The following is a 19192-nucleotide window of genomic DNA, read 5'->3' on the forward strand; positions in this document are numbered from 1 at the left end:
TGTCAGGGGTGGGCACCGCCCCTGGCCCCTGGGCAGCCCACATGGCCTTCTGCTCTTTGGTGGTCAGCGGGGGACTCGTGGGGCAGGCCTGTCCTGGCATCTTCCCCACCACAGGCCACCGGAACAGGCCTCCTGGAGGGCATCTCTCGGGGGGGCTGTGGCTGTGCCGGTGCTCTGGCCCTCGGCCCCTCCTCACCAGCCAGCAGGACCCACACCACCCCACCCCCCCCCGGGCCTGGTGCCTCTGGCCGTCTGCCCCGCAAGCCACAGTTGTGGCGTCCATTCAGGGTCCTGGGGGCCCTGAGGGGTGCCGAGCGGGGCCCCCGCTGTGCCGTGAGGTGGGGGGTAGCCCCGGTCACGGGACAGTCTTCCTGCGTCCACGGCTCGGCTCCCCTCTGTTCTGAGGCTGAGGTCTGAGGCCCACAGCCACACACTCACAATCTGGTGCCGCTCGGTGCTGGTAAAGAAGTTTTCTTGGTTGTCACTGCCGAGGAACCTGAGGGCGCGGGAAAAGGGCAGAACTCGAGAACCTGCGCACATGCAGGAGAGCACACACGGGCACGTGACACGGGACACACACGAGTACACATGGTGCACACGGGCGCACATGCACAGCCTCATCCCGCAGCTGGGAAGACAACCCCTAACCTGGGAGCACAATCAACTCCTGCTTTGCCTTTTCCAGTCTGGGGGCAGGAGGTCACAGCCGGGTCCCCGGACAGCACGGACGCACCCCCCAACAGCCCGTGTGGGAGCACCAGGCTCACCAAGGAGCCCCGTAGCCTTCCACGCTCCCCCTGAGACTCTAAGCAGGGGGTCAGTGGCCTCATGGGTGGTGCCTGGTGGTGGCCTGTGCGGATGGACGATCGGCCAGGGGCCCTCCCTGGGCCCCCGGAATCCTGGGAAGCCCCAGAACTGCTGGCTTCCCCCCGAAAGGAGGTGTGCTCGGCATGGGCAGGAAGACCACCTGCGAAGCTTCGGTGCTGGTCACCGACAGGGGTCCCCACCGCCCCTGGACACTCCCCTCTTCTGTGGCTGGGGTGGCCATGCGGCTGGGCTGTCCCATGCATGCGGACAGCGCCTCCCGAGCCGAGACAGCGCCTCCTGTCTCTGCCTCAGAAGCAAGGAGCCTGAGCCCTGAAGACCGTGCAGAGCAGGAACCTGCCCACCCACCACAGACCAATAGCTGAGAGGGAAACGGACCTAAGCGCCCAGCAGGTTTGGGGGACGTTTGTCTCACCTTGACAGCTTGCTCACTTTGAACGGGCAGGAGTAATACTCGGGGGGCACGTCGGGCACGTCCTCCAGCAGGATGTTGGGGAGCCCCAGCCACGCCAGCAGGCCCGCCGACCAGTTGGAGGCCTGGTTGGGCAGCTCCTGGAGGGCACGGTTGCACTCCTGAGCGGATTCGGACGCAGAGGCGGGCATCACGTGTGGGGTGGGGGTGCGTGGGTTTAGAAAGTGGGCAGAGGGAGCCTGCCCGCCCTCCCCTGGCTCTGGAGCCTGCGGGGATTGACCGGGCTAGCTCCCGGCGCTCTCTGGGCCTTGGGCCATGGTGGGCAGCGGGAGCAGCCCCCAGGCATATCATCCAGAGGTCACCTGGAAAGTGCTGCCCCTCGCCCCGTGTCCCCCAGGCTGGGGCTGGCCCCCAGTGGGTGGTTTCTGGTGTGGGGGGGGCTCTGGGGTCTGGGCCTGGAGGAGTCCAGGTGGCCAGTTCAGAGCCTTGGCTCCTATGCACACCCCCTACCCCCCGAGCCCGCTACCTCGACCCTCTCTGCCCACCAAGGCTTCTTGGGGCACAGTGGTGGGGGTGGGAGGGACCCTCGCGGACACCGAGCAGGAGCCTCCAGGGGTGTTGGTATTGGCCGTGGTATGAGGGCGCAATCATGAGTGACCTTCGCTTGTGGAGGACCCCCTCCCCCCGCCCCGGGCACACCCGGGCACCTGCAGGGGCAGCTTCAGACGCAGGTCCTCGGCGTAGTAGCAGAGCACGGCCCAGGGGGCCCTGAGGAGGACGTACTGCACTGCTCCGTTCTCACCCTGGACAGCACGCTGCGGAGACCAAGGGCTCCATGAGAGCCTGAGGGGCGTGTGCACCTATGCGTGTGTGTGCACACTTGGAGTGCGTGCCCGTGTGTCCACTTACACTCCTGGGAAAGACAGATGCTTCTGGAGCCATGGTAACAAGTAACCAGCACCGGTTTTAAGTCTGTTCCATAAATGACAACTTGCCTGTTGAATGTGCCTCCGAGAGCTGACGGGGCAGTGCCCGACCCATTCAGCAACCAGCAACGGAGGGACGGCACCCAGCCTGCGTCAGCCACGCCCCCTGGGACTGGCAGGACCAAACACACCCTCCCCCAAAGCCTGCCTCGTCCAGAGACTGTGGCTGACCCGCCCCACTCTCCTGACGTCAGCAGGCAATAGAGTCAGCTTTCGGTTTGCAGAGACTGAACGATGGTCTTGTCCTTTGACAGGCCGCTGGGCCTCTATGTTATGCATGCACATGTGTGCACACGTGTTTAGTGCATGGGCGTGACTGTCATATGCGTGCGCACATGTGGAGACACGTCACAGGCGCTCTTGGGGCTCTGAGAGGGGACTTGGGGCACCCCGGTCCGGTGCACACGGTCTGGGGCCTGGTTTCCAGAACCTTGCCTAGTTCAGGTGCTCTCAGCCCTCCCTGCGTCACAGCCTTTAGGGTTCCCTGAATGCCAATGGTCAGCCTCCACCCAGGGCCCACTGGAGCAGACACGCCCGGGGCGGGATGGGCTCGGCGGTGCTTCGGGCGCCCGGCTGGCTGTGCTGGGCGCCGGGAGCTGCCACCTAGACTGAAGACTCAGGGCACGTCAGTCACCGTGGTGGGGCAGCCGCCCACTGCTGTCCCCTGTGGCTGTCCTCCTGTGACCCCCACTACGACTGTCCTCCGGTGACCCACTAGAAGGTAAGACCACCCATTCTGGGTGAAGGTCTTGCAATCTCATGTGGCCACACCCATGAGCCAAAGCTTTCTCCAAGATAAGCGGGGTGGGGGACACCTTTCCTCCCCACTCACCAGACTGTCAGGTGGATCCAAACTCGAAGGGGAGAGGGTGTTGTTCTTGTCCCCCCACCATCCCGCTGTGGGTATGTTTGCCAACAGCTACGGCCCTCTGGAGGGGCCTCAGGGGCGGGGAAGGTCAGCAAATCCGACACGTCCTCCCACAGGAACGGAGAGGTAAGTGGGGGCACATTCACGTGGGGGTTCTCTGGGCAAGGGCAGCAGCCCCGCAGCGAGTACATGGGTGCAGCTCACAAGCATGGTGTCAGGAGGGGTTACACCGAGCCCAAGTGCGTTCCTTTGAGTTCAAACAAAACCAAGCTGTACTGTTTGCAACATAAAGGTGGCGCTAACATGATGAGAAACACACGAAAATGTGATGAATGTAAAATTCGGGGCTGCTTTGCTCTGGGCGGGGAGAGGGCACCTGATGGCTGAGTCCGTTCCTGGGGACGGCAGAGGGCGGGGGACACACGTGCAGCGAGCCCAGCCAGGGTTCGGGGACGAGACGACGAGAGGGTGCCCTGCCACTGCTGGAGGAGGTCTAAGTGCGGTCACCGGCACAGGCGACACAGTGAGGGAGGGGCTGCTTTAGCTGCTCAGTTCTAGAAACACACAGTCATCATCACAAGTGTGACACCGGGACACTTCGGTGGAGGTGGGTCAGGCCGGTGGGTCTGAAGGGCTCTGGCTCCCACGAGCGAGCGTGGGGAGGGACCGGGGCAGGTGCTGGGCCGGCCTGTGCTAGGTGGTCCCATAGGCACAGGGGGCTTGCACAGGGGCGGGGCTCCCAGCAGGAACTGGGCTCTTGCTTCGTCCCAGGGCTCTGGACCCCACGCCCTCGGGCTTTGTCGGGAAGGTGGTGGATCACTGAACGGATGCAGGGCCCAGAATGGACCCCAAGTACCTGGTCCACGTGTAGCCCAGCAGCGCGGAGGTTATCCAGAAAGGTCTCCCTCCAGGCACCGCGCGTGTCTGTCTCGTCCCGGCCGGCACCACCCTGCTGCCGACCCAGCCTCAGGTCTTCCTCCCAAACGAGGACGAAGTCTGCCAGAAACCACAGGGACGGAGGCAGGGCTGGCATTCCGGCCAGGACACCCAGGCTCCAAGTGGGAAGTGGGACCCGAGCTCTCGGACACTCGCCCTGCTCCTGGGTGTCTCCCTCTGGGCCCTCACTCTGGTCCCGCTCAGGGCTGGGAGCACTGGGAGCACCGGCTGGTGGGACGGGCTGGAGACGGGCTGGGGCCTGCTCCTGAGATCCCTGTGTGGCTCCCACTCCCGCAGGTAAGTCCCAAACCCCCACAGGGGGCTTTAAGGACTTCACGTGTAAGCCATCACAGAATTTCCTCCCGGCCACAGAGACTGTAAAGGCTGGACACAATGTGGGAAGTCCCTGCTCTTCTGGCACCAGACAGCCACGGGTGCAGGGCTAGGGCCTCTGAGATCTGAGAGTAGGGGAGCACAGGGGTGAGCCCAGACTCACTTGGGGGTTCTCCCTAAGAGCTGTTTCTAAACTGCGGGGTGGGACAACAGAGCCCAAGAGGCATTGCTGAGCGATGAGTGAGGTCAGAATTGGGGGCTGCGGAGGGGGGTCTGGGGCCCGAGGGGTGTCATGTGGAGAGGACAGAGAGGACAGAGCCCTTGTGGCTCCGGAGCTGCTGAGGCGCAGAGACCCCAGAGGAGGCACGGCGCTAGGGCTCCAGTGGCAGAATGGGGGCAGCGGGTGAGGGCCCTGGCTTTCCAGGTGACACTCCGGGTCCTACCCCAGGAGCCAGGACTCCACCACAGGAGTTAAGGGGCGCACCGGGGGGGGGGGGGTGCAGAGTTGATAAAATCAGCAGAAACAGACCCGGAGATGAGCCACATGGTGGAACTCGCAGAACGGGGCGAGAGGAGGAACAGTGATGGAGGTAAAGCCGAGAAAGGAGTCCAGGACGGGCAATGGTTGGAGAGTGGAATTACGTCAAGGGAGACTTCGGATCTATGAAAAGGAATCAAGCAGACGTTCGAGAACAGCATGCCGCAGCACCTGACACAACGGAAGACAGCTCTGGCAGACTGAGGGACAGACCGGTCCTTCAGCAAGGACAGAAAACATCCCAACTGAACTCGGAGTAAAAAGAACGGAAAGAATGGAACATGGTACCTGAAGGGTGGGGTCCCGGTCAAAAGGCCCAATGCGCTGCAAGCCGAGGACCAGGAGAGGGTAGGAGAATGGCAGTCTTTGAAGAAAAACGGTCAAGAATTTCCAGAGCTGATGAAAAAACTGACTCCAAAGTGATTCCCAAACAGGATAAAGCAGCTACACTTAGGAAAATCAAGATACAGCGCACCTCTGCTGTAAACTAAAGACAAAGATGAATCTTCCAAGCAGCAAGAGTAAAGAGAACACACTGTTTTTCAGGGGGACAAGAGTGATATATACACTTGATCTCTCAACAGGAACAAAGAGACAATGGGATGGCATCTTTGACGTGCTGAGGGACAGATGCCACACGCCAGAATTCCTGATCCAGCGGAAGTGTCCTTCAGAAACGAAGGCTCATGAAAACGTTCTGCAACAGCACAAATCAGAGACTTAGTTCCAGCACACCTGCTCTAAATTACTGAAGGAAATTCTTCCGTCTGCACAAGATCATCTTGGACGGAAGTGCTGATGTGCAAGGAGGGAACCCAAATGGAAACACACAGGAAAATATGAGAGCGCAACTGTCTCTATGTAGAGACGACACCATCTTGTATACAGGAAATCCAAAGTCCCAAACTATTAGAACTAATAACAGGTTTGGCAAAGTTCCAGGATGCAAGATCAACATATGGAAATCAACCGGGTTTCAATACACTAGCAATAAACCAGCTAAGAATGAAATGAGGAAAACCACTTCCGTGTAGAACGGCACCAAACACAAAATACTTACAAACACACGTAACAAACGATGTGCAAGATTTAGACATTGAAAGCCACCAAATACGGTTGAAACAAATTAAAGAGCAGATAAATGCAAAGACATTCCATGTGCATGAATCAGAAGATTAATGTTATCATGATGGCAGCACTCCGAAAATTAATCTACAGAGTCAACACAATCCTTATCAAAATCCTAGCTGGCTTATTATTAATGGTTTCTTTTTTTGCAGAAATTGACAAGATTAAAATTTATTTGGAAATAAGAGGAGACCCCGAATGAACAAAACGCTGTTGAAAAAGAAGAACAAAGCTGTCAGGCTCACACTTTTTGACTTCAAAACTGTCTATGAAGCTAGAATAACCAAGACAGTGTGGTACCAGTATATGGACAGACATATAGATGAATGGGTATACGAGATTCTGAAAAACCCACATATTTATGGTCAATCCATTTTTTACAAAGGGGACGTTACAATTCAATAGGAAAAAAAGCGTTTTCCGCAAATGGTGCTGGGACAAGTGGATACCTAGATTGAAAAGAATGATGTGGTCCCTTACCTCACACCATATACAAAGTGCAGTTAAGATAACCAGAGAAAGATGGTGGACCTAAGTATAAGAACCAAAACGATAGAGCCCTGATGAGGAAACAGTGGTACATCTTCATGACCTGGTGTGGGTGACGATGTCCCAGACATGACACCAAAAGCATAGCGATAAGAGAGAATACTAATAAATTGGACTTCCTCAAAATTAAAAACACATATGCTTCAGAAGCATCACCAGGAAAGTGAAAAGTACCCCACAGAATGGGAGAAAATATTAGGAATCATATATCTGGCAAGGGAGAACTTTTCTAACTCAACATTAAAGAGACAAATAGCCCAATTTAAAAATGGGCAATGGTTCTGAATAGACATTTTTCTAAAGAAGGTGTATAAACGGCCAATAAGGCCATGAAGTGATGCTCAATATCATTCGGCCCTTAGGGACTTTCCAGTCAAAACAACGAGATAGATGCCATTTCGTCCTCACCAGGGCAGTCGGCACACAGACAGACAACAGGCAGGTTAGGATGGACGTCGCGCAACGGCTGTGCTTTGTAAGGCGGTAGTTACTCTTGAAGATAGTCTGGTGGTTTCTCAAAAATGTTCCACTTTGAAGCGCCTGGGTGGCTCAGGCGGTTGAGCGTCCGACTGCAGCTCAGGTCACGATCTCGCAGTTCGTGGGTTCGAGCCCCGCGTCGGGCCCTGTGCTGACGGCTCAGAGCCCGGAGCCTACTTCCGATTCCGCGTCCCCCCCTCTCTCTCTGCCCCTTCCCCTGCTCGTGCATGTGCGCTCTCTCTCTCTCTCTCTCAAATATATAAACACTAAAAAAAAGTTTAATGTTGAGTTACTATCTGACCTTGTGATTCTGCTCAAGTGTACATGGCCAAGAAAATCAAGCACATCCACGAGAAACCCTGTGCACGAATGGCCACTGTTGCTGCGGTCCTCACAAAAGCCACAAAGGGGAACAAGCAAAACACCCATCATCGATTCTTTCGGGGATACACATAGAAGTCGGATTGCTGGATTGTATGGTATTTCTTTTTTTCTTTCAATTTTTTTTAAAGTCTATCTGTTTCTTTTGAGAGAGGGAGAGAGAAGAGAGAGAATGAGCGGGGGAGGGGCAGAGCGAGAGGGAGGGAGAGAATCCCAAGCAGGCTCCACACCGTCAGCACAGAGCCCGACGCGGGGCTCGATCCCACCAGCTGTGAGATCACGACCTGAGCTGAAACCAAGAGTCAGATGCTCAACCCACTGAGTCTCCCAGGCGCATGGTAGCTCTTGGTTTAATTTTTAGGAACCACCACACCGTTTCCCATGGCGGCTGTACATTCACCTTCCCTCCAGCTGTGCACAGGGTTCCACCTCCCCACATCCTTGCCGATGCTGGTTATTTTCTGTTTTATTATTTTTCATAATAGCTGTCCTGGTGGGTGTCTACTTTCTGGGCCGCAGGGAGAGCGAGGTGGCAGCAGGGAGCCCAGGCAGGGGGTGGTCGGCACTCTGGGCTCAGGACAGACGGTATCGCGGGGGCGGGGGGTGAGGATAAGTGGAGCTTAATGGACTTTGAGGTTAGAAAAGGTGTGGGCTACGAGAGACAGTCTGCGTTTGTCTTGAGGCCAGAGCAGGAGAGAGGCGGGCCGCCCCCCCCCCCCGGCCCTCCAGAGCCTCTCAGCCCGCCCCCCTTCAGGGAGGACTCCCCCCACTTCCCTACCATCTCCCTGGCTGTGCTCTGCTCGCCACGAGGCCCTCCCCACACCCCCGGCACGGCGGCTGGCACCGAGTCGGCTCAGGAGATAGTGCCGGGCGAGGGAGCGGCGGCCTGGTTGCTGAGGATGGTGACCCGCCACCACCCGTGGGCATCCCGTCTGCGTCCCCACCCCCAGGACCAACACGGGCACAGCTGGCAGACACTGGGAGGGGCTCACCTACTCGGGGCTTGGAGGGGCTCCCCACCCTGCCGGCGGCCTCCCGGTGTCCACTCGGCTGGAAGGAAAGGAAGAGAGATGGCGGCATCTGACAACTGCTGGCACTTCGCCGCCCCCCCCCCCCCCCCCCCGCACCCTCCTCCTCTGGGACACAGGAGGACGAGCGAGAACGCAGCCACCGAGTGTGGGCAGAGTGTGGACAGGCGCTGGCATGTCCGGCGGGGGAGGCCGGCCCCACGTCCCCTCCAGCCTCCCGCAGACCACACGGGCCTCCAAGCACCTGGCTGGGCTGTGGGCAACGGTCAGGCTTGTAGGTGACCTGGGCACGACCCAGGGGTGCCCGCGACCGAGGGCCTCCGGGGGCTGGAAGTGCTCTGTGCACCGCCCAGAGGCAGTCATGGCACCCAGAGAGTGGAATCAGCTTGGGTTTCTCGAAGTTGCCAGGGACCAGAGCCCTTGGTAAGAGGCACCTACACTCACTAGCCCCAGGAGACCCCAATCATCGACCTTGACTAACCGCAAGCTTAACCTTAGCCTGGGATCCAGCAGAACGTAACCTTCGCTGACGCTGAACCCTGCGCTAACAGCAATGCTGACCTGAGCTGAATTCTAAAGTGCGTCTGCCCTCGGGCTGCTGTGGCTCCTCCAGGGTCACTTCTGAGTTCTGACCATCCTCGCGTGCAGACGTGCTGCCACACGCACCCACAAGCCACTCCCTCCCCCCGCCCCCCACCCCGGCCCCCGGCCAGAGCGAGCACTGATAACCTTCGATGTGCCCAGTCTACGTTTTTAGGTGACAAAACAGCGTGGACACAGCCGCCGTCCTCGACCCTGCCGTGGGGCAAGGGCTGTCGGGAGCGTGCCTGCTTCCGGGCTGCTCCCCAACGCTGCGTGTACATCCGAGCGGACGGGGCGCACTCCACGGCATTTTCAGTAGCGTCTCTGGTTTACCTGCAGGATGCCCGATGCTTCCCTCTCGCTGTCCTTCCCGCTGCTGAGTCCCCGCCCAGTCCAGCCCGAGCCCAGCCTGTACCCGCCCATCCCCCGGGTCGTCTGCACATCCCCGAGGACCGGTGACCTGGGCGGTGACCTGACCACGAGCACTGGGGCAGCTCGAGGGCGCAGGAGGTCCGGGCGTCGAGGTGGGCTGTGGGTGCCACGTCTGCCCACAGGCTCGGGGCTCCGGCTGTAGCCACTGTCCTCAGGGTCCTTGAGTCCAACCAGGGGCTGGGGGCTCAGGCCCAGGCAGGGAGAGACCTCCTAAAACTACAGCAGACCGCGGGCCTGGGTCCCAGGGAGGGGACGCAGGACGCTGCCTCTCGAGGTTTACCTCTGAGGTGGGGGCTGTGCTCCCGTAAGTGTGGCCCTTCTCGGCCTCGGGGGCCACGTCAATCAGGACGGTACTGTCCTCCTCCGGGGACTGTCTCCGCAGCATCCCACTCCTGCACCTCACAGCACCGGGTGGGGATGGGACAGAGCGGGCACATGAGGCTCAGTTCCCATACCACTGCATGGCCCATGTGAACCCACTTCACAGGCAAGGGCACAGGCTGGGGCAGGAGCCAGGGCCGGCGCCAGGCTGCACTGTCCCTACTGAGAGCACAGGCAGGTTCCCCAGGGGCCGACCAGGGAGGAGGAGGGAGGGGGCAGGGGCCTGGCCCAGCAGCTGTCCGTCTGTGCACCTGTCCAGCGTGTGCCTCCCTCCCTCCCAGCAATGCCCAGGGTGGTGGGGGCCGGAGGAGGCCCTGTGGGGTGGGCTCAGCTCTGCTCCCCAGCAGGAGGAGTGGGTGATACCCTTTAATAGGCTCGAGGCCTCAGCTCCTCCCAGTGGCGGGGGGGTGGGGGGAGGGTCCTGGACCCGTTGGGGAGGCTGGCCCGGCCACGCTGTCCCTGTGTGTTCCCCATCTGGCCTCAGGAGCCCTCCGTGGGGAGGACAGATGCCACTCTCCCAGTTGACAGGTTGGCAAAGAGCAAGAGGAACCCTGTGGCCCAGAAGGGGTGGTTCTGAGTGGGGCCAGTCATCTGCCCCAGCGTGGGTGAGGCACTGACGGCCACCACCAGGCCCGTGGAGGCGGGGAGGGCTGAGGTGGAGAAGCCGCGGGGGGCTTTGGGGAGAGCTCGTCTAGGCCACATAACCTGGGGGAGGCGGAGGTGTGAGCCCGCAGCCCGGAGTCTTTGAGGTGCCAGACGGCCCTGAGCCAGGGCCTGGCATTGTGACAATGTGGGCCACGAGGCCCTCCTGGAGGAGAAGCCTCAGGGATCTTAAGCCAGCTGGCAGCCTTCCCCACTGTGGTGCGCGCTCGGTGCAGAGAGGACGGGGGATGAGGCCACAGCAGTGACCTCCTCCGTGGTGGCTCCACTGGCTGTCCCTCCGATTGGAGGCGCCCTGCCCAGAGCCACACCGAGCCTTGGCTCTTCTCACCCCCAAGGCCCGGGCAGGCCTCTGGGTAGCAGGGGGACGTTGGAGCTTAACCCATAGTTCAGGGCATTTGGAGCCCTGATGGTCCGGGGGTGCTCACCCAGCCTCCCTGGAGTCCCTCTCCCCCCTCCTCCCCATGGCCCTTGCATCAGAAAAGGCTCCCACCTGGGACGGCGGCTTCCAGAAGAGGCCTCCGAGGTCATGGCCAGCTTTTCAGCACAAGCCTGGTCTGGGCAGCTGAGTCCGGGCCAGTCCCGTAGGCAGAGAACTGGGAGGGACCCTGCCTGGCATGGGGGTGGGCGATGGCCACTCACATATCCTCCCTCGCCTGGCAAATGGGCCCGGAAGCAGAGTGGCTGGGGCAAGTTCCCCCCCCCCCCCAACCCCCCAGCTCCTGGAATGGGATCTGCCTCTGTTTGAAGAGGGGGTGTGGGGCTCTGAGTCTGCAAACAGAGGCAGCCTATTTTCCTAGGGCCCTCACCCAGCGCACGTGCAAATGCCACTGTGCTCCCCTTTGTACTCAGGGATGCCAGGGCCCATGTCAGCTGTCGGGCCGTTGCTGTGGGACATTAGGGAGAGGTGGCATCCGGCGGGGGTGGCCACAGATGTGGGCTGTCGTCTCTGCCTGGCAGGGTGCCCGTGTGGGACATGGGGGACCCAGGTGGTAGAGCCCGTTCTGCCACTTCCTGGGTGTGGCCTCAGGCTACCACATCAGCTCAGGGCCCACTTCAGTGCAGGGAGGAGGGCCCTGGGCCCCCCCCCCCCCCCGCCCCGGGCCCTCTCTGCTCTGGGCCTTTCTCCCAGGATCCCGCTCACCCGCGCTCAGCCCTCCTCACCAGACACCTGTTGAAACCCCCGAGTCGCACCCTCGTCCTGGCTGCATCTCTGACCCCCACTCTGCTCCCAGGGGGACCCTGCTCAGCGGGTCAAGCTCCCACAGGCAGGGCCCAGCCACAGCTGGGACCCCCTGAGCCTGAGGGTCAAGCGCTTCCCACACAGACGCCAAGATGGGATGCCCCAGAGCCCAGGAAAGGGGTGAGGCGGGCGGAGACAGGAGGAACACCCGGGGGGTGGGGAGCTCGGCTTGAACCCCCAGGGCCTCTGTCTGGTGTGGCCCAGAGTTTTCCCAGCCTGAGACAACTTTGCCCTGTGCTCCGGCCAGACACTGCAGAGGAGCATCCCAGGAGGAGGCCAGCTGTCAGGGGCTCCCGGCTCTCTGCTCTTGGGGCCTCAGGGATGTCTACCTGAGGAGGGCAGTGGGGACAGGTCGCGGGGGGCCACCGCGCCCCACGGCTGGAGCCCTGGAGGGACACATGCACGCAGGACACCTTCAAGAGCGGATAGCTTAGATTTTTACTTTGCACGATGTTTCAAGGTTTGACATTTTTCCAAGTTGCGTTATTCTGGCAGGTTTTAAAAATTAAGAAGAAGGAAAAAAAAAAGCAAGCAAGCAACGAGCGCAGGTGTTTTGTTGGGTCCCAGGTGCCGGCAAGAGCCCAGGGCCCGGATCTGCCACACCGCACCCTGGCCTTTTTTGACGGTAACCTTTTATATTCATCTGTCGAACATTTAGAAATACATCGGTGGAAGCAGGGGGGAAAGACCTCCAACTGTGGCTTAAAAAGGATCTTCGTCACCTCACAAGAACAGGGAGGTGGGGCACCTGCGGGCCCAGACTCCAGCCTGTGCCATCTGCACCTGTCCTTCCCCTCCAGACGGCAGGTGCCACCGGCTAAGCACGAGTCCCAGCCCCTCCACCGCCCCCCCCCGCCCCCCCCCCCCCCCCCCCCCGCCGCCGTGGGGCAGCCTGGAAAGGGAGCAGCTCTGACAGCTGGTCTACAACCAAATGTGCCTCCTCCCTGGGGTGGGCACACTGCTGCTCTGAACAAAATCACTGGGCTGATGGCCCTTGGAGTGACTGCCAGCTGGGTGACTCTTCTGTTCTCCTCAGTCACCCGTCCTGCACACAGTCTGAGGGGTGGGCCATGAATGGTTCACAGTCTTCCCGTATCCTATGCGTTATCCGCTCACTCAACCCCTGCCCTCCAGGACTCATCCCTGCCCCCAGGACTCACCCTTGCCCCCAGAACCCTTCTCTCCTCCCCAGGACTCCCCTCCCTGTCCCCCAGGACCCTCTCTTGTCCCCAGGACTCACTCCTGACCCCAGGACCCTCTCTTGCTCCCCAGGACCCTTCTGTCCCCTCCAGGACTCATCCCTGCCCCTCAAGAGCCTTCCCAGATTCCACCTCTCTCCCAAACGTTCCCTCTGCACAGAGCAAGCACCCCCTCCCCCAGGTGGCCACCGCCCTCTCTGCTCGCTTCCTGCTGCAGTAGGACGCCACCCTTGTGTCCAGCGTGTCTGTCTGCCCGTCCCCCTGCCCTGCCCCTCCCTGACCTCAGGGTACCTCCCCTGCCCCTCCCTGCTTCCCCCTCCCTCTGTGCCTCTCCCTTGCAGCCTGCTGGGGTCCTGCCAGCGCTTACTCCCCATCCAGGCTCTTCCCGCCAAGCGCCCCGAGCCCGGGGGCTGGGGTTCCGGAATGCTCTGCCCGAGGCTTCACTCTCCCCTCCCTCCGCTCTGCCTCCTCCTCTCTGCTGCCCCCTCGGCCTGCTTCCCCCCACCCCCCAGTGTGGCTCTGGCCCGGTTCTGCCCCTCAGCGAGGTCACCCCACCCCTGCCGCCAGGGAGCCTGGCCAAAGGCACGTTTCTCCCAAACGTGGAGTCACCTTCTAACCATACAATTGTCTTCTGGTTGCTGTTTAACCTACGCCCGCTCCCCGGGAAGTTCCCAAGGGCGGGTTTTTAAAAATCTTATGAGAAGAAACAAAGGGTTGTCTGGCTCACCGCTGTGTGATCCCAAGTACCTGAAAGAGGGAAGGCCGACGGACAAGGGCGGAGGCGTCGAGTGCGCACGGTCGCGTCTCTTCCCTGCAGCCACGCTCCCCCCCCCCCCCCCCCCCCGTGGGATCAGCAGTATGGCCACGTCTGCCGGTGTCTGTGCTGTCTCCTCACCTCCCTCCCTCTCGCTCCAAACTTGCCTCCTAGTAGGTGTCTTTGCTTGGGGTTGTTTCGGACCACGCGCGTGAGGAGGAGGGGTTCCCGGCTGCTCCTCACTCCCGGCTGTTCCCGCCGTTCCCTCCGCGTCTGAGGGCCCTCCAGTCCGCGCGCGCCCCCGCAGGCCGTCCTGCCCGCGCGCGCGCGCGCGCGCGCCCGCCCCCGCACGGCGCTCCTTCGGGGACACGTGGTTTCCGGGCCGCGGCCTCCTCGGGTTGCCCAGCGGGAGCCGCGAGCTGCTTCCGGCCGAAGAACATTTACCGTAGCCAAAGACCCAGCTTGGCTGCGCTTTTGAGGTTCAGGGTGCCCCTGGGGTCCCTCTGCCTGGGCCGTGACGGCACTGCGCCCAGGGCCCACGTGCGGTGCCCTCCTGGACACCCCACGCCGGGAGCCCTCGACCCGGCTAATTTTGGGTAGGGCCACAGCAGCGGCCCATCCCGTGTGTGCCTCTCCGAAGACCGGCGTGCCGGGGGTGGTCGCCGGGCCCTCTGGCTTCCCTGGATTGCCTGCTGTCGCCTTCGGCGGGTTTCTAGTGGGCTCTTTGATCAGGCCTCTGCCAGTTGTAAACACTGGGAGCATGTCTCTTCACCTGCTGTCTGTGGTCTACCCGTGGTGTTCCGTGCTCTACAGGGATTTTATTTTTGCGTAGATGAACCCATCAAAACCGTGTCTGTGGCTGCGCTGCGGGCATCAATGCTCCCCTCCCCTGCGGCTCACAGAGGTGTTCCCGCACTCCCTCCCGCCACCCGTTTTCCCGGTCACTCCGAGGTTTCTGACCCCGGGCCACGCAGGGGGCGTCCTGTACACAGCAATGCTGCTCGGCACCATCCGGGGCCGGGACCCCACCAGCCTGGTCTGTAGCTTTCAGGATCCGGCAGGAAGCTGCTTCCTTTGACCCTCGGTCAAAGTTTCATGGTTCAGTGTGGATCTTCAGTTTTATGAGCTTCTCAAATATTCAAGTGACGCTTGGTCTGGGACTGCCGGTTCTGCACACCCTTCCCCCCTTCCCCCCCCCGTACATTTCCTGGGTCTGTTAAAGCACAGAGGCCGGATGTTAGTGGGACTGGGACCGGCTCTGGGCACATGTCCCCACCTCATCCACACCAGAGGCTGAGGCCTCTCTCCTTACTGTCCTGTTTGCCCGAGGCTCTCTGGGTTTCTTTTCCTACCCATGAGGACAAACCTATCCTGTTCGCAGCTGCTTTCAGCACATGGCTCCCCATGCACGTGTTGATAAATGACTGCTCCTTTTCTTCCACGCCACGGTGAACGCATGTGCCGTCTGCCGCTACCTGCGACGCTCTAGCTCCCAGATTAAAAAGCGGTGACCTCGTGGCTCACATGGCCCACTTTTCAGGGCGCGTCTGGTGACGCGCGTGAGAATGTGGTCTCTGCTTCACAGAGGGCTCTTTGTCAGCTGTGTGCTCACGAATGAATTTCCCGCCGGGTGTGGCCTTCTGCTCCGGAATGACACCTCCACCGTTCTGTGGTTCATCTGACGGGGTTGTATTTGGGTGAATGATGCCTGTGAATAATGCTCCCAGCAGTGGCAGTCAAGTCCCGAATGCTTGTGTCTAGACTCTCTTTCTTCTTACTTCTAGGGCTGTAATCTGAAGACCCTTTCTGGGGCCGCGCCCTCCCGACCCCTTCCCGGAAATTTGCTTCCAGTGGGCAGGTGCTCACAGGGACAGGCCACACGATTTATCCTGGTGAAGGGGAGTTGGGAACTAGACGTGACCTTAAACTTCAGGCCAACAACTGGCAGGTCCATGACTGTTGGCAGGGGTCACCTGTTCGCTGGGAGACCTCTGACCTGCTCCCTGGCTCTCAAGAGTGGCCTGTGCAGGCTACTCATCAGGATCTAGAGCAGGACCTTCCAGAACTCTCTGTGACGACGGGAACGGGTCCCCCTAGTGAGACGTGGCTACTGAGCACCTGGAATGTGCCAAGTGCAACTGAGGAACCGAATCTTTTATTTCATTTTAACAAATTTAAGTTTATGTTGAAGCAACCACACGTGATGGCAAGTGGCCCCCATACTGGACAGGGCAGCTCTAGAACCTTGGAGAAAGGACCATGGTGACCATGATTCAGTGCTCTTTCTGCGGAAGGGAAATCTGAGACCCCGAGAGACCCTGGGTGAGTGTTGACGTAAACGTTCTAAGAAACAAGCCAACATGACGGGGAAAGACCGGGAAGTGATGTCAGAATCTGTCAGGAGGTGGGCTCTTTGGAGAAAGTCTTGAACAGAGACTTGGGCGGGTCCGCACTGCCAGCGGCACGGGCAGCCGTGCGCGTGGGAAGCGTCGCCTCTTGCGGGCGGTCCGGGCCCCGAAGAGCTGAGGTTGGGTCGGCAGGGCAAGCCCGGGCAGCGGTCAGCAGGGGCCTGGTGCGTGGCTGCGACCATCTAGGAGCCGGGAGGGTTGCAGCACGCAGGGCTGAGCCATCCTGTGCCCAGTTTTGTTTTTTAAATACATGCAATTAGAAAAACTGAGGCATCACTTGGTGTCTAAGACCAAAGAGCTTTGGCGGCCAGGCCGGCCACCGAGTGCCCCCACCCTGGGCAGCGCCCTCATACCCACCGGCCCGCCCTTCTCAGGAGGGCCGAGACCTCCCGGAGAGGAAGGAGGAGACGGATGTGGCGGGAACACCACAGGTGGGACCACGACCGTCTAACCAGAACACCGCGTGGCGGCATCCCGGAGCGGCGCGGGCGTCACACACGGCGGTTATCACTCAGTGCCTTTTTATTGCCATTGGGTTTGTGACTGTTGAGAGTGACGGCTCGAGGAGCAACGGGCGGATAAAAACCGTGGCTGGGAAGTTCTTGTGAAGAGAGGGCCCGGGCGAGGAGCCGGGAGGACTCAGAACCGGACAAAGGTGGCGTCGATCTGCCGCACGGTGGGCAGGGCCAGCATGATCTTCCGCCTGTACTGGGGGTCCTTCTGCAGGGGGTTCCGCTCCAGGTACACCGTCTCCAGGCTCTTGGCTGCCTTCAGCTCGTCGAGGTCGCTCCAGCTCTCGAGGAGATTGTCGTTCATCTGGAGGACGGACACACACACACACACACACACACACACACACACACACAAGTGCGTTAGAAAAGCTTGTAGGACTGAAGGGCCCGAGCCTCCCACCCCCACACCTGGGCACGAGGCCACAGACGCGCTCCCGTCCTCCCCACTCTGAAGACAGTGTGACTTGGTATTAAGTCTTCCTGGTGCCCTCATGGAACCCTGTCACCGCTCGGTACCACTCGGCCACCTTCCAGCAGTGTCCCAAGGGAAATGCTCTTGCTCATGCCCAGGACTTGGGCCACATCACCACGAAAGGGGCTAATCCAAGTTAAGATCAGCGGAGAAGAGATCAGAGCAACACCGAGGACAACCCCGTCCCATCTCCTGGCAACGTGTCACGGTAGGTTCGGTTTCTGTTTCAGACCCATTCAGTCATCCCCACGGCCTGACAGCACGCTCTGCCTGTGACATGGTCAGCAGGGCAGCAGCCACGCTGACTAAACGTCCATCTGTCCCCGAAGTTGCCTCTGGCTTGTCCCACTGGGATGCCCCTTGCTGGGGTCTGTGACGTAAATGCCCTGCCACCGCTCACCTTACATGGCTGACACGATGGCCCCAGGATATGAACCTGGAGGAGGGGCTCAGAAGTCTGAGTTACAGGCTCAAAGCAGGTTAGATTTCACCCTCCCGATCCTGCCAAGGCCCACCTGGACAGGACCCGCCAGAGCCAGGGAGAATTCTCTCTTTGAACCACCGTCAAGACAAGGGCATGGTGGGCCTCTGGATTTAGAGTGCCTGTCACAGCATGTGCTCATGGCGCTCAGTCCACACCTGTCCTGTGGATGGTGGTGGCTCCTCCGTGGGGGGCGAGACAGGAGGCTCAGAGGGTGAGCCACCCTGGCTTCTGCCAGTTCCCCAAGAATCTGGCAGAGGACCACGTGAACACAGATGGCGGGACAGTCTCTGAAGGCTAGATACAGCCATCCGCCCCGGGGGGTGCGGAGGCGAGGGCGTAGGCCGGGCCGTCCTGCAGGCGCCCTCAGCAACCAGCTCCAAGAGATTTCAAAGAGCCCTGATTGGTACTGTCTGCCGGATTCTGTGGTGTAAACACCCCGCCGTGGCCGATCTCACGCTACCCATGCCACGTCCCAGACCACGGCGCCGGGGTGAGGCACAGCTGGCTCTGACAAGCAGGGCAACCTGGCTCCGGCAGATCACTGGAGGGTTTTGGATGACAGGAACTTTAAAGTTTTATTTGTATTTAAGTGATCTCTGCAGCCCATGTGGGGCTCACACTCGTGACCCCGAGATCAAGAGTCGCATGCTCCACCGACTGAGCCAGCCGGGTGCCCCCGATGACCAGGTTTAAACGAGGCACAAGCCGGAAAGCCGCTGGGAGCGTAGGCATCACTAACGGGGGGGTGCCACGCCAGCCTCACGGCCTGCTGGTCTGACCCCCCCCCCCCCAGTTCCAGGCGCACACAGGCCGAGGGCAGGTGCGCTCCTCCCGAAGGACGGGGGCAGGTCCGTCCCCTGTGAACCTGCAGCGGGAGCCGGGGTGGGTGGAGGCGGCAGCGTGGCCCTTTTCATCTTCACCTCTGCATACAGAGAAGCGACCCACACGACCCACACTCACGCAATGGGAAGGAGGCGGAGCCTTTCCAGGAACCCACCTGCGGCCCCTCGGCAGGAGCGCCAGGGGAGTTCAAGCGCCGCGAGCCAAGAGCGCGTTAGTCGGCATGGAATTCTGGGACACTGCCTTGCCTTCGGGTCTGAAACACTGACACAGCGGCTCAGCATCTGGGCGAACGCGTGAGAACCTCCCACGTACCAGGCTCTGTTCTAGGAGCTGGGGTTCAGCGGCGACATGACATGGGGGTGGTGGTGGGGACTCTGAAGGACTGAGATGGCGGCCCTGGAAGGGTTGTGGACTTGAATCTGGTCATGGTCGTGTGGAGAGTGCTGCACGTTAGGAAGTGGTGTTAATGGTGCCGGTCAGGGATGATGGTGGCTCTGTGGCACGGTGTTGACAGCAGAGGTGCAGAGAGGCTGGATTCTGGGTAGGAGGGGGAGGGAAGGCGTCGTCTTGCATGTGATGTGTAAAAGATAAGGAGAAACAAGGGAAGATTCTGAGATTTTTGGCCCGAAGAACTGGGAGGCTGTTGAACAAAATGGAGGAAGGACAGCTTGGGGAGGGAGGCTCACGGGCTCAGGACGTGCTGCTGGGTTTGGGGGTGGGTAGTCAGCCAACGACGTCCTGCGCTGGGCACACAGTTGTTG

The 19192-nt window shown here is 60.4% G+C and overlaps 2 protein-coding genes across 4 annotated transcripts in view; both read right to left on the minus strand.

Moving 5' to 3' along the window:
- Nucleotides 1–11598, minus strand: part of ANO7 (anoctamin 7) — a 28728-nt gene extending 17130 nt beyond the window's left edge. Inside the window, exons 1-7 of the mRNA XM_058698594.1 lie at nt 11010–11598; nt 9756–9867; nt 8426–8483; nt 3948–4087; nt 1945–2052; nt 1241–1377; nt 439–496 (exon numbers count right to left, since the gene is read on the minus strand). Of these exons, the coding sequence (XP_058554577.1) occupies nt 439–496; nt 1241–1377; nt 1945–2052; nt 3948–4087; nt 8426–8483; nt 9756–9867; nt 11010–11047 (651 nt within the window). The 5' untranslated portion in view covers nt 11048–11598. The remainder of the gene's footprint in view (nt 1–438; nt 497–1240; nt 1378–1944; nt 2053–3947; nt 4088–8425; nt 8484–9755; nt 9868–11009) is intronic.
- A 5026-nt stretch (nt 11599–16624) lies between these two features.
- Nucleotides 16625–19192, minus strand: part of PPP1R7 (protein phosphatase 1 regulatory subunit 7) — a 29513-nt gene continuing 26945 nt past the window's right edge. For all 3 annotated transcript variants that reach the window (XM_058698661.1, XM_058698667.1, XM_058698682.1), the window contains exon 10: nt 16625–16936. In XM_058698661.1, coding sequence (XP_058554644.1) covers nt 16760–16936 — 177 coding nt within the window. In that variant the 3' untranslated portion in view covers nt 16625–16759. The remainder of the gene's footprint in view (nt 16937–19192) is intronic.

This window comes from Neofelis nebulosa, chromosome 2, assembly GCF_028018385.1.
Source record: "Neofelis nebulosa isolate mNeoNeb1 chromosome 2, mNeoNeb1.pri, whole genome shotgun sequence".
Classification (NCBI taxonomy): Eukaryota; Metazoa; Chordata; class Mammalia; order Carnivora; family Felidae; genus Neofelis; species Neofelis nebulosa.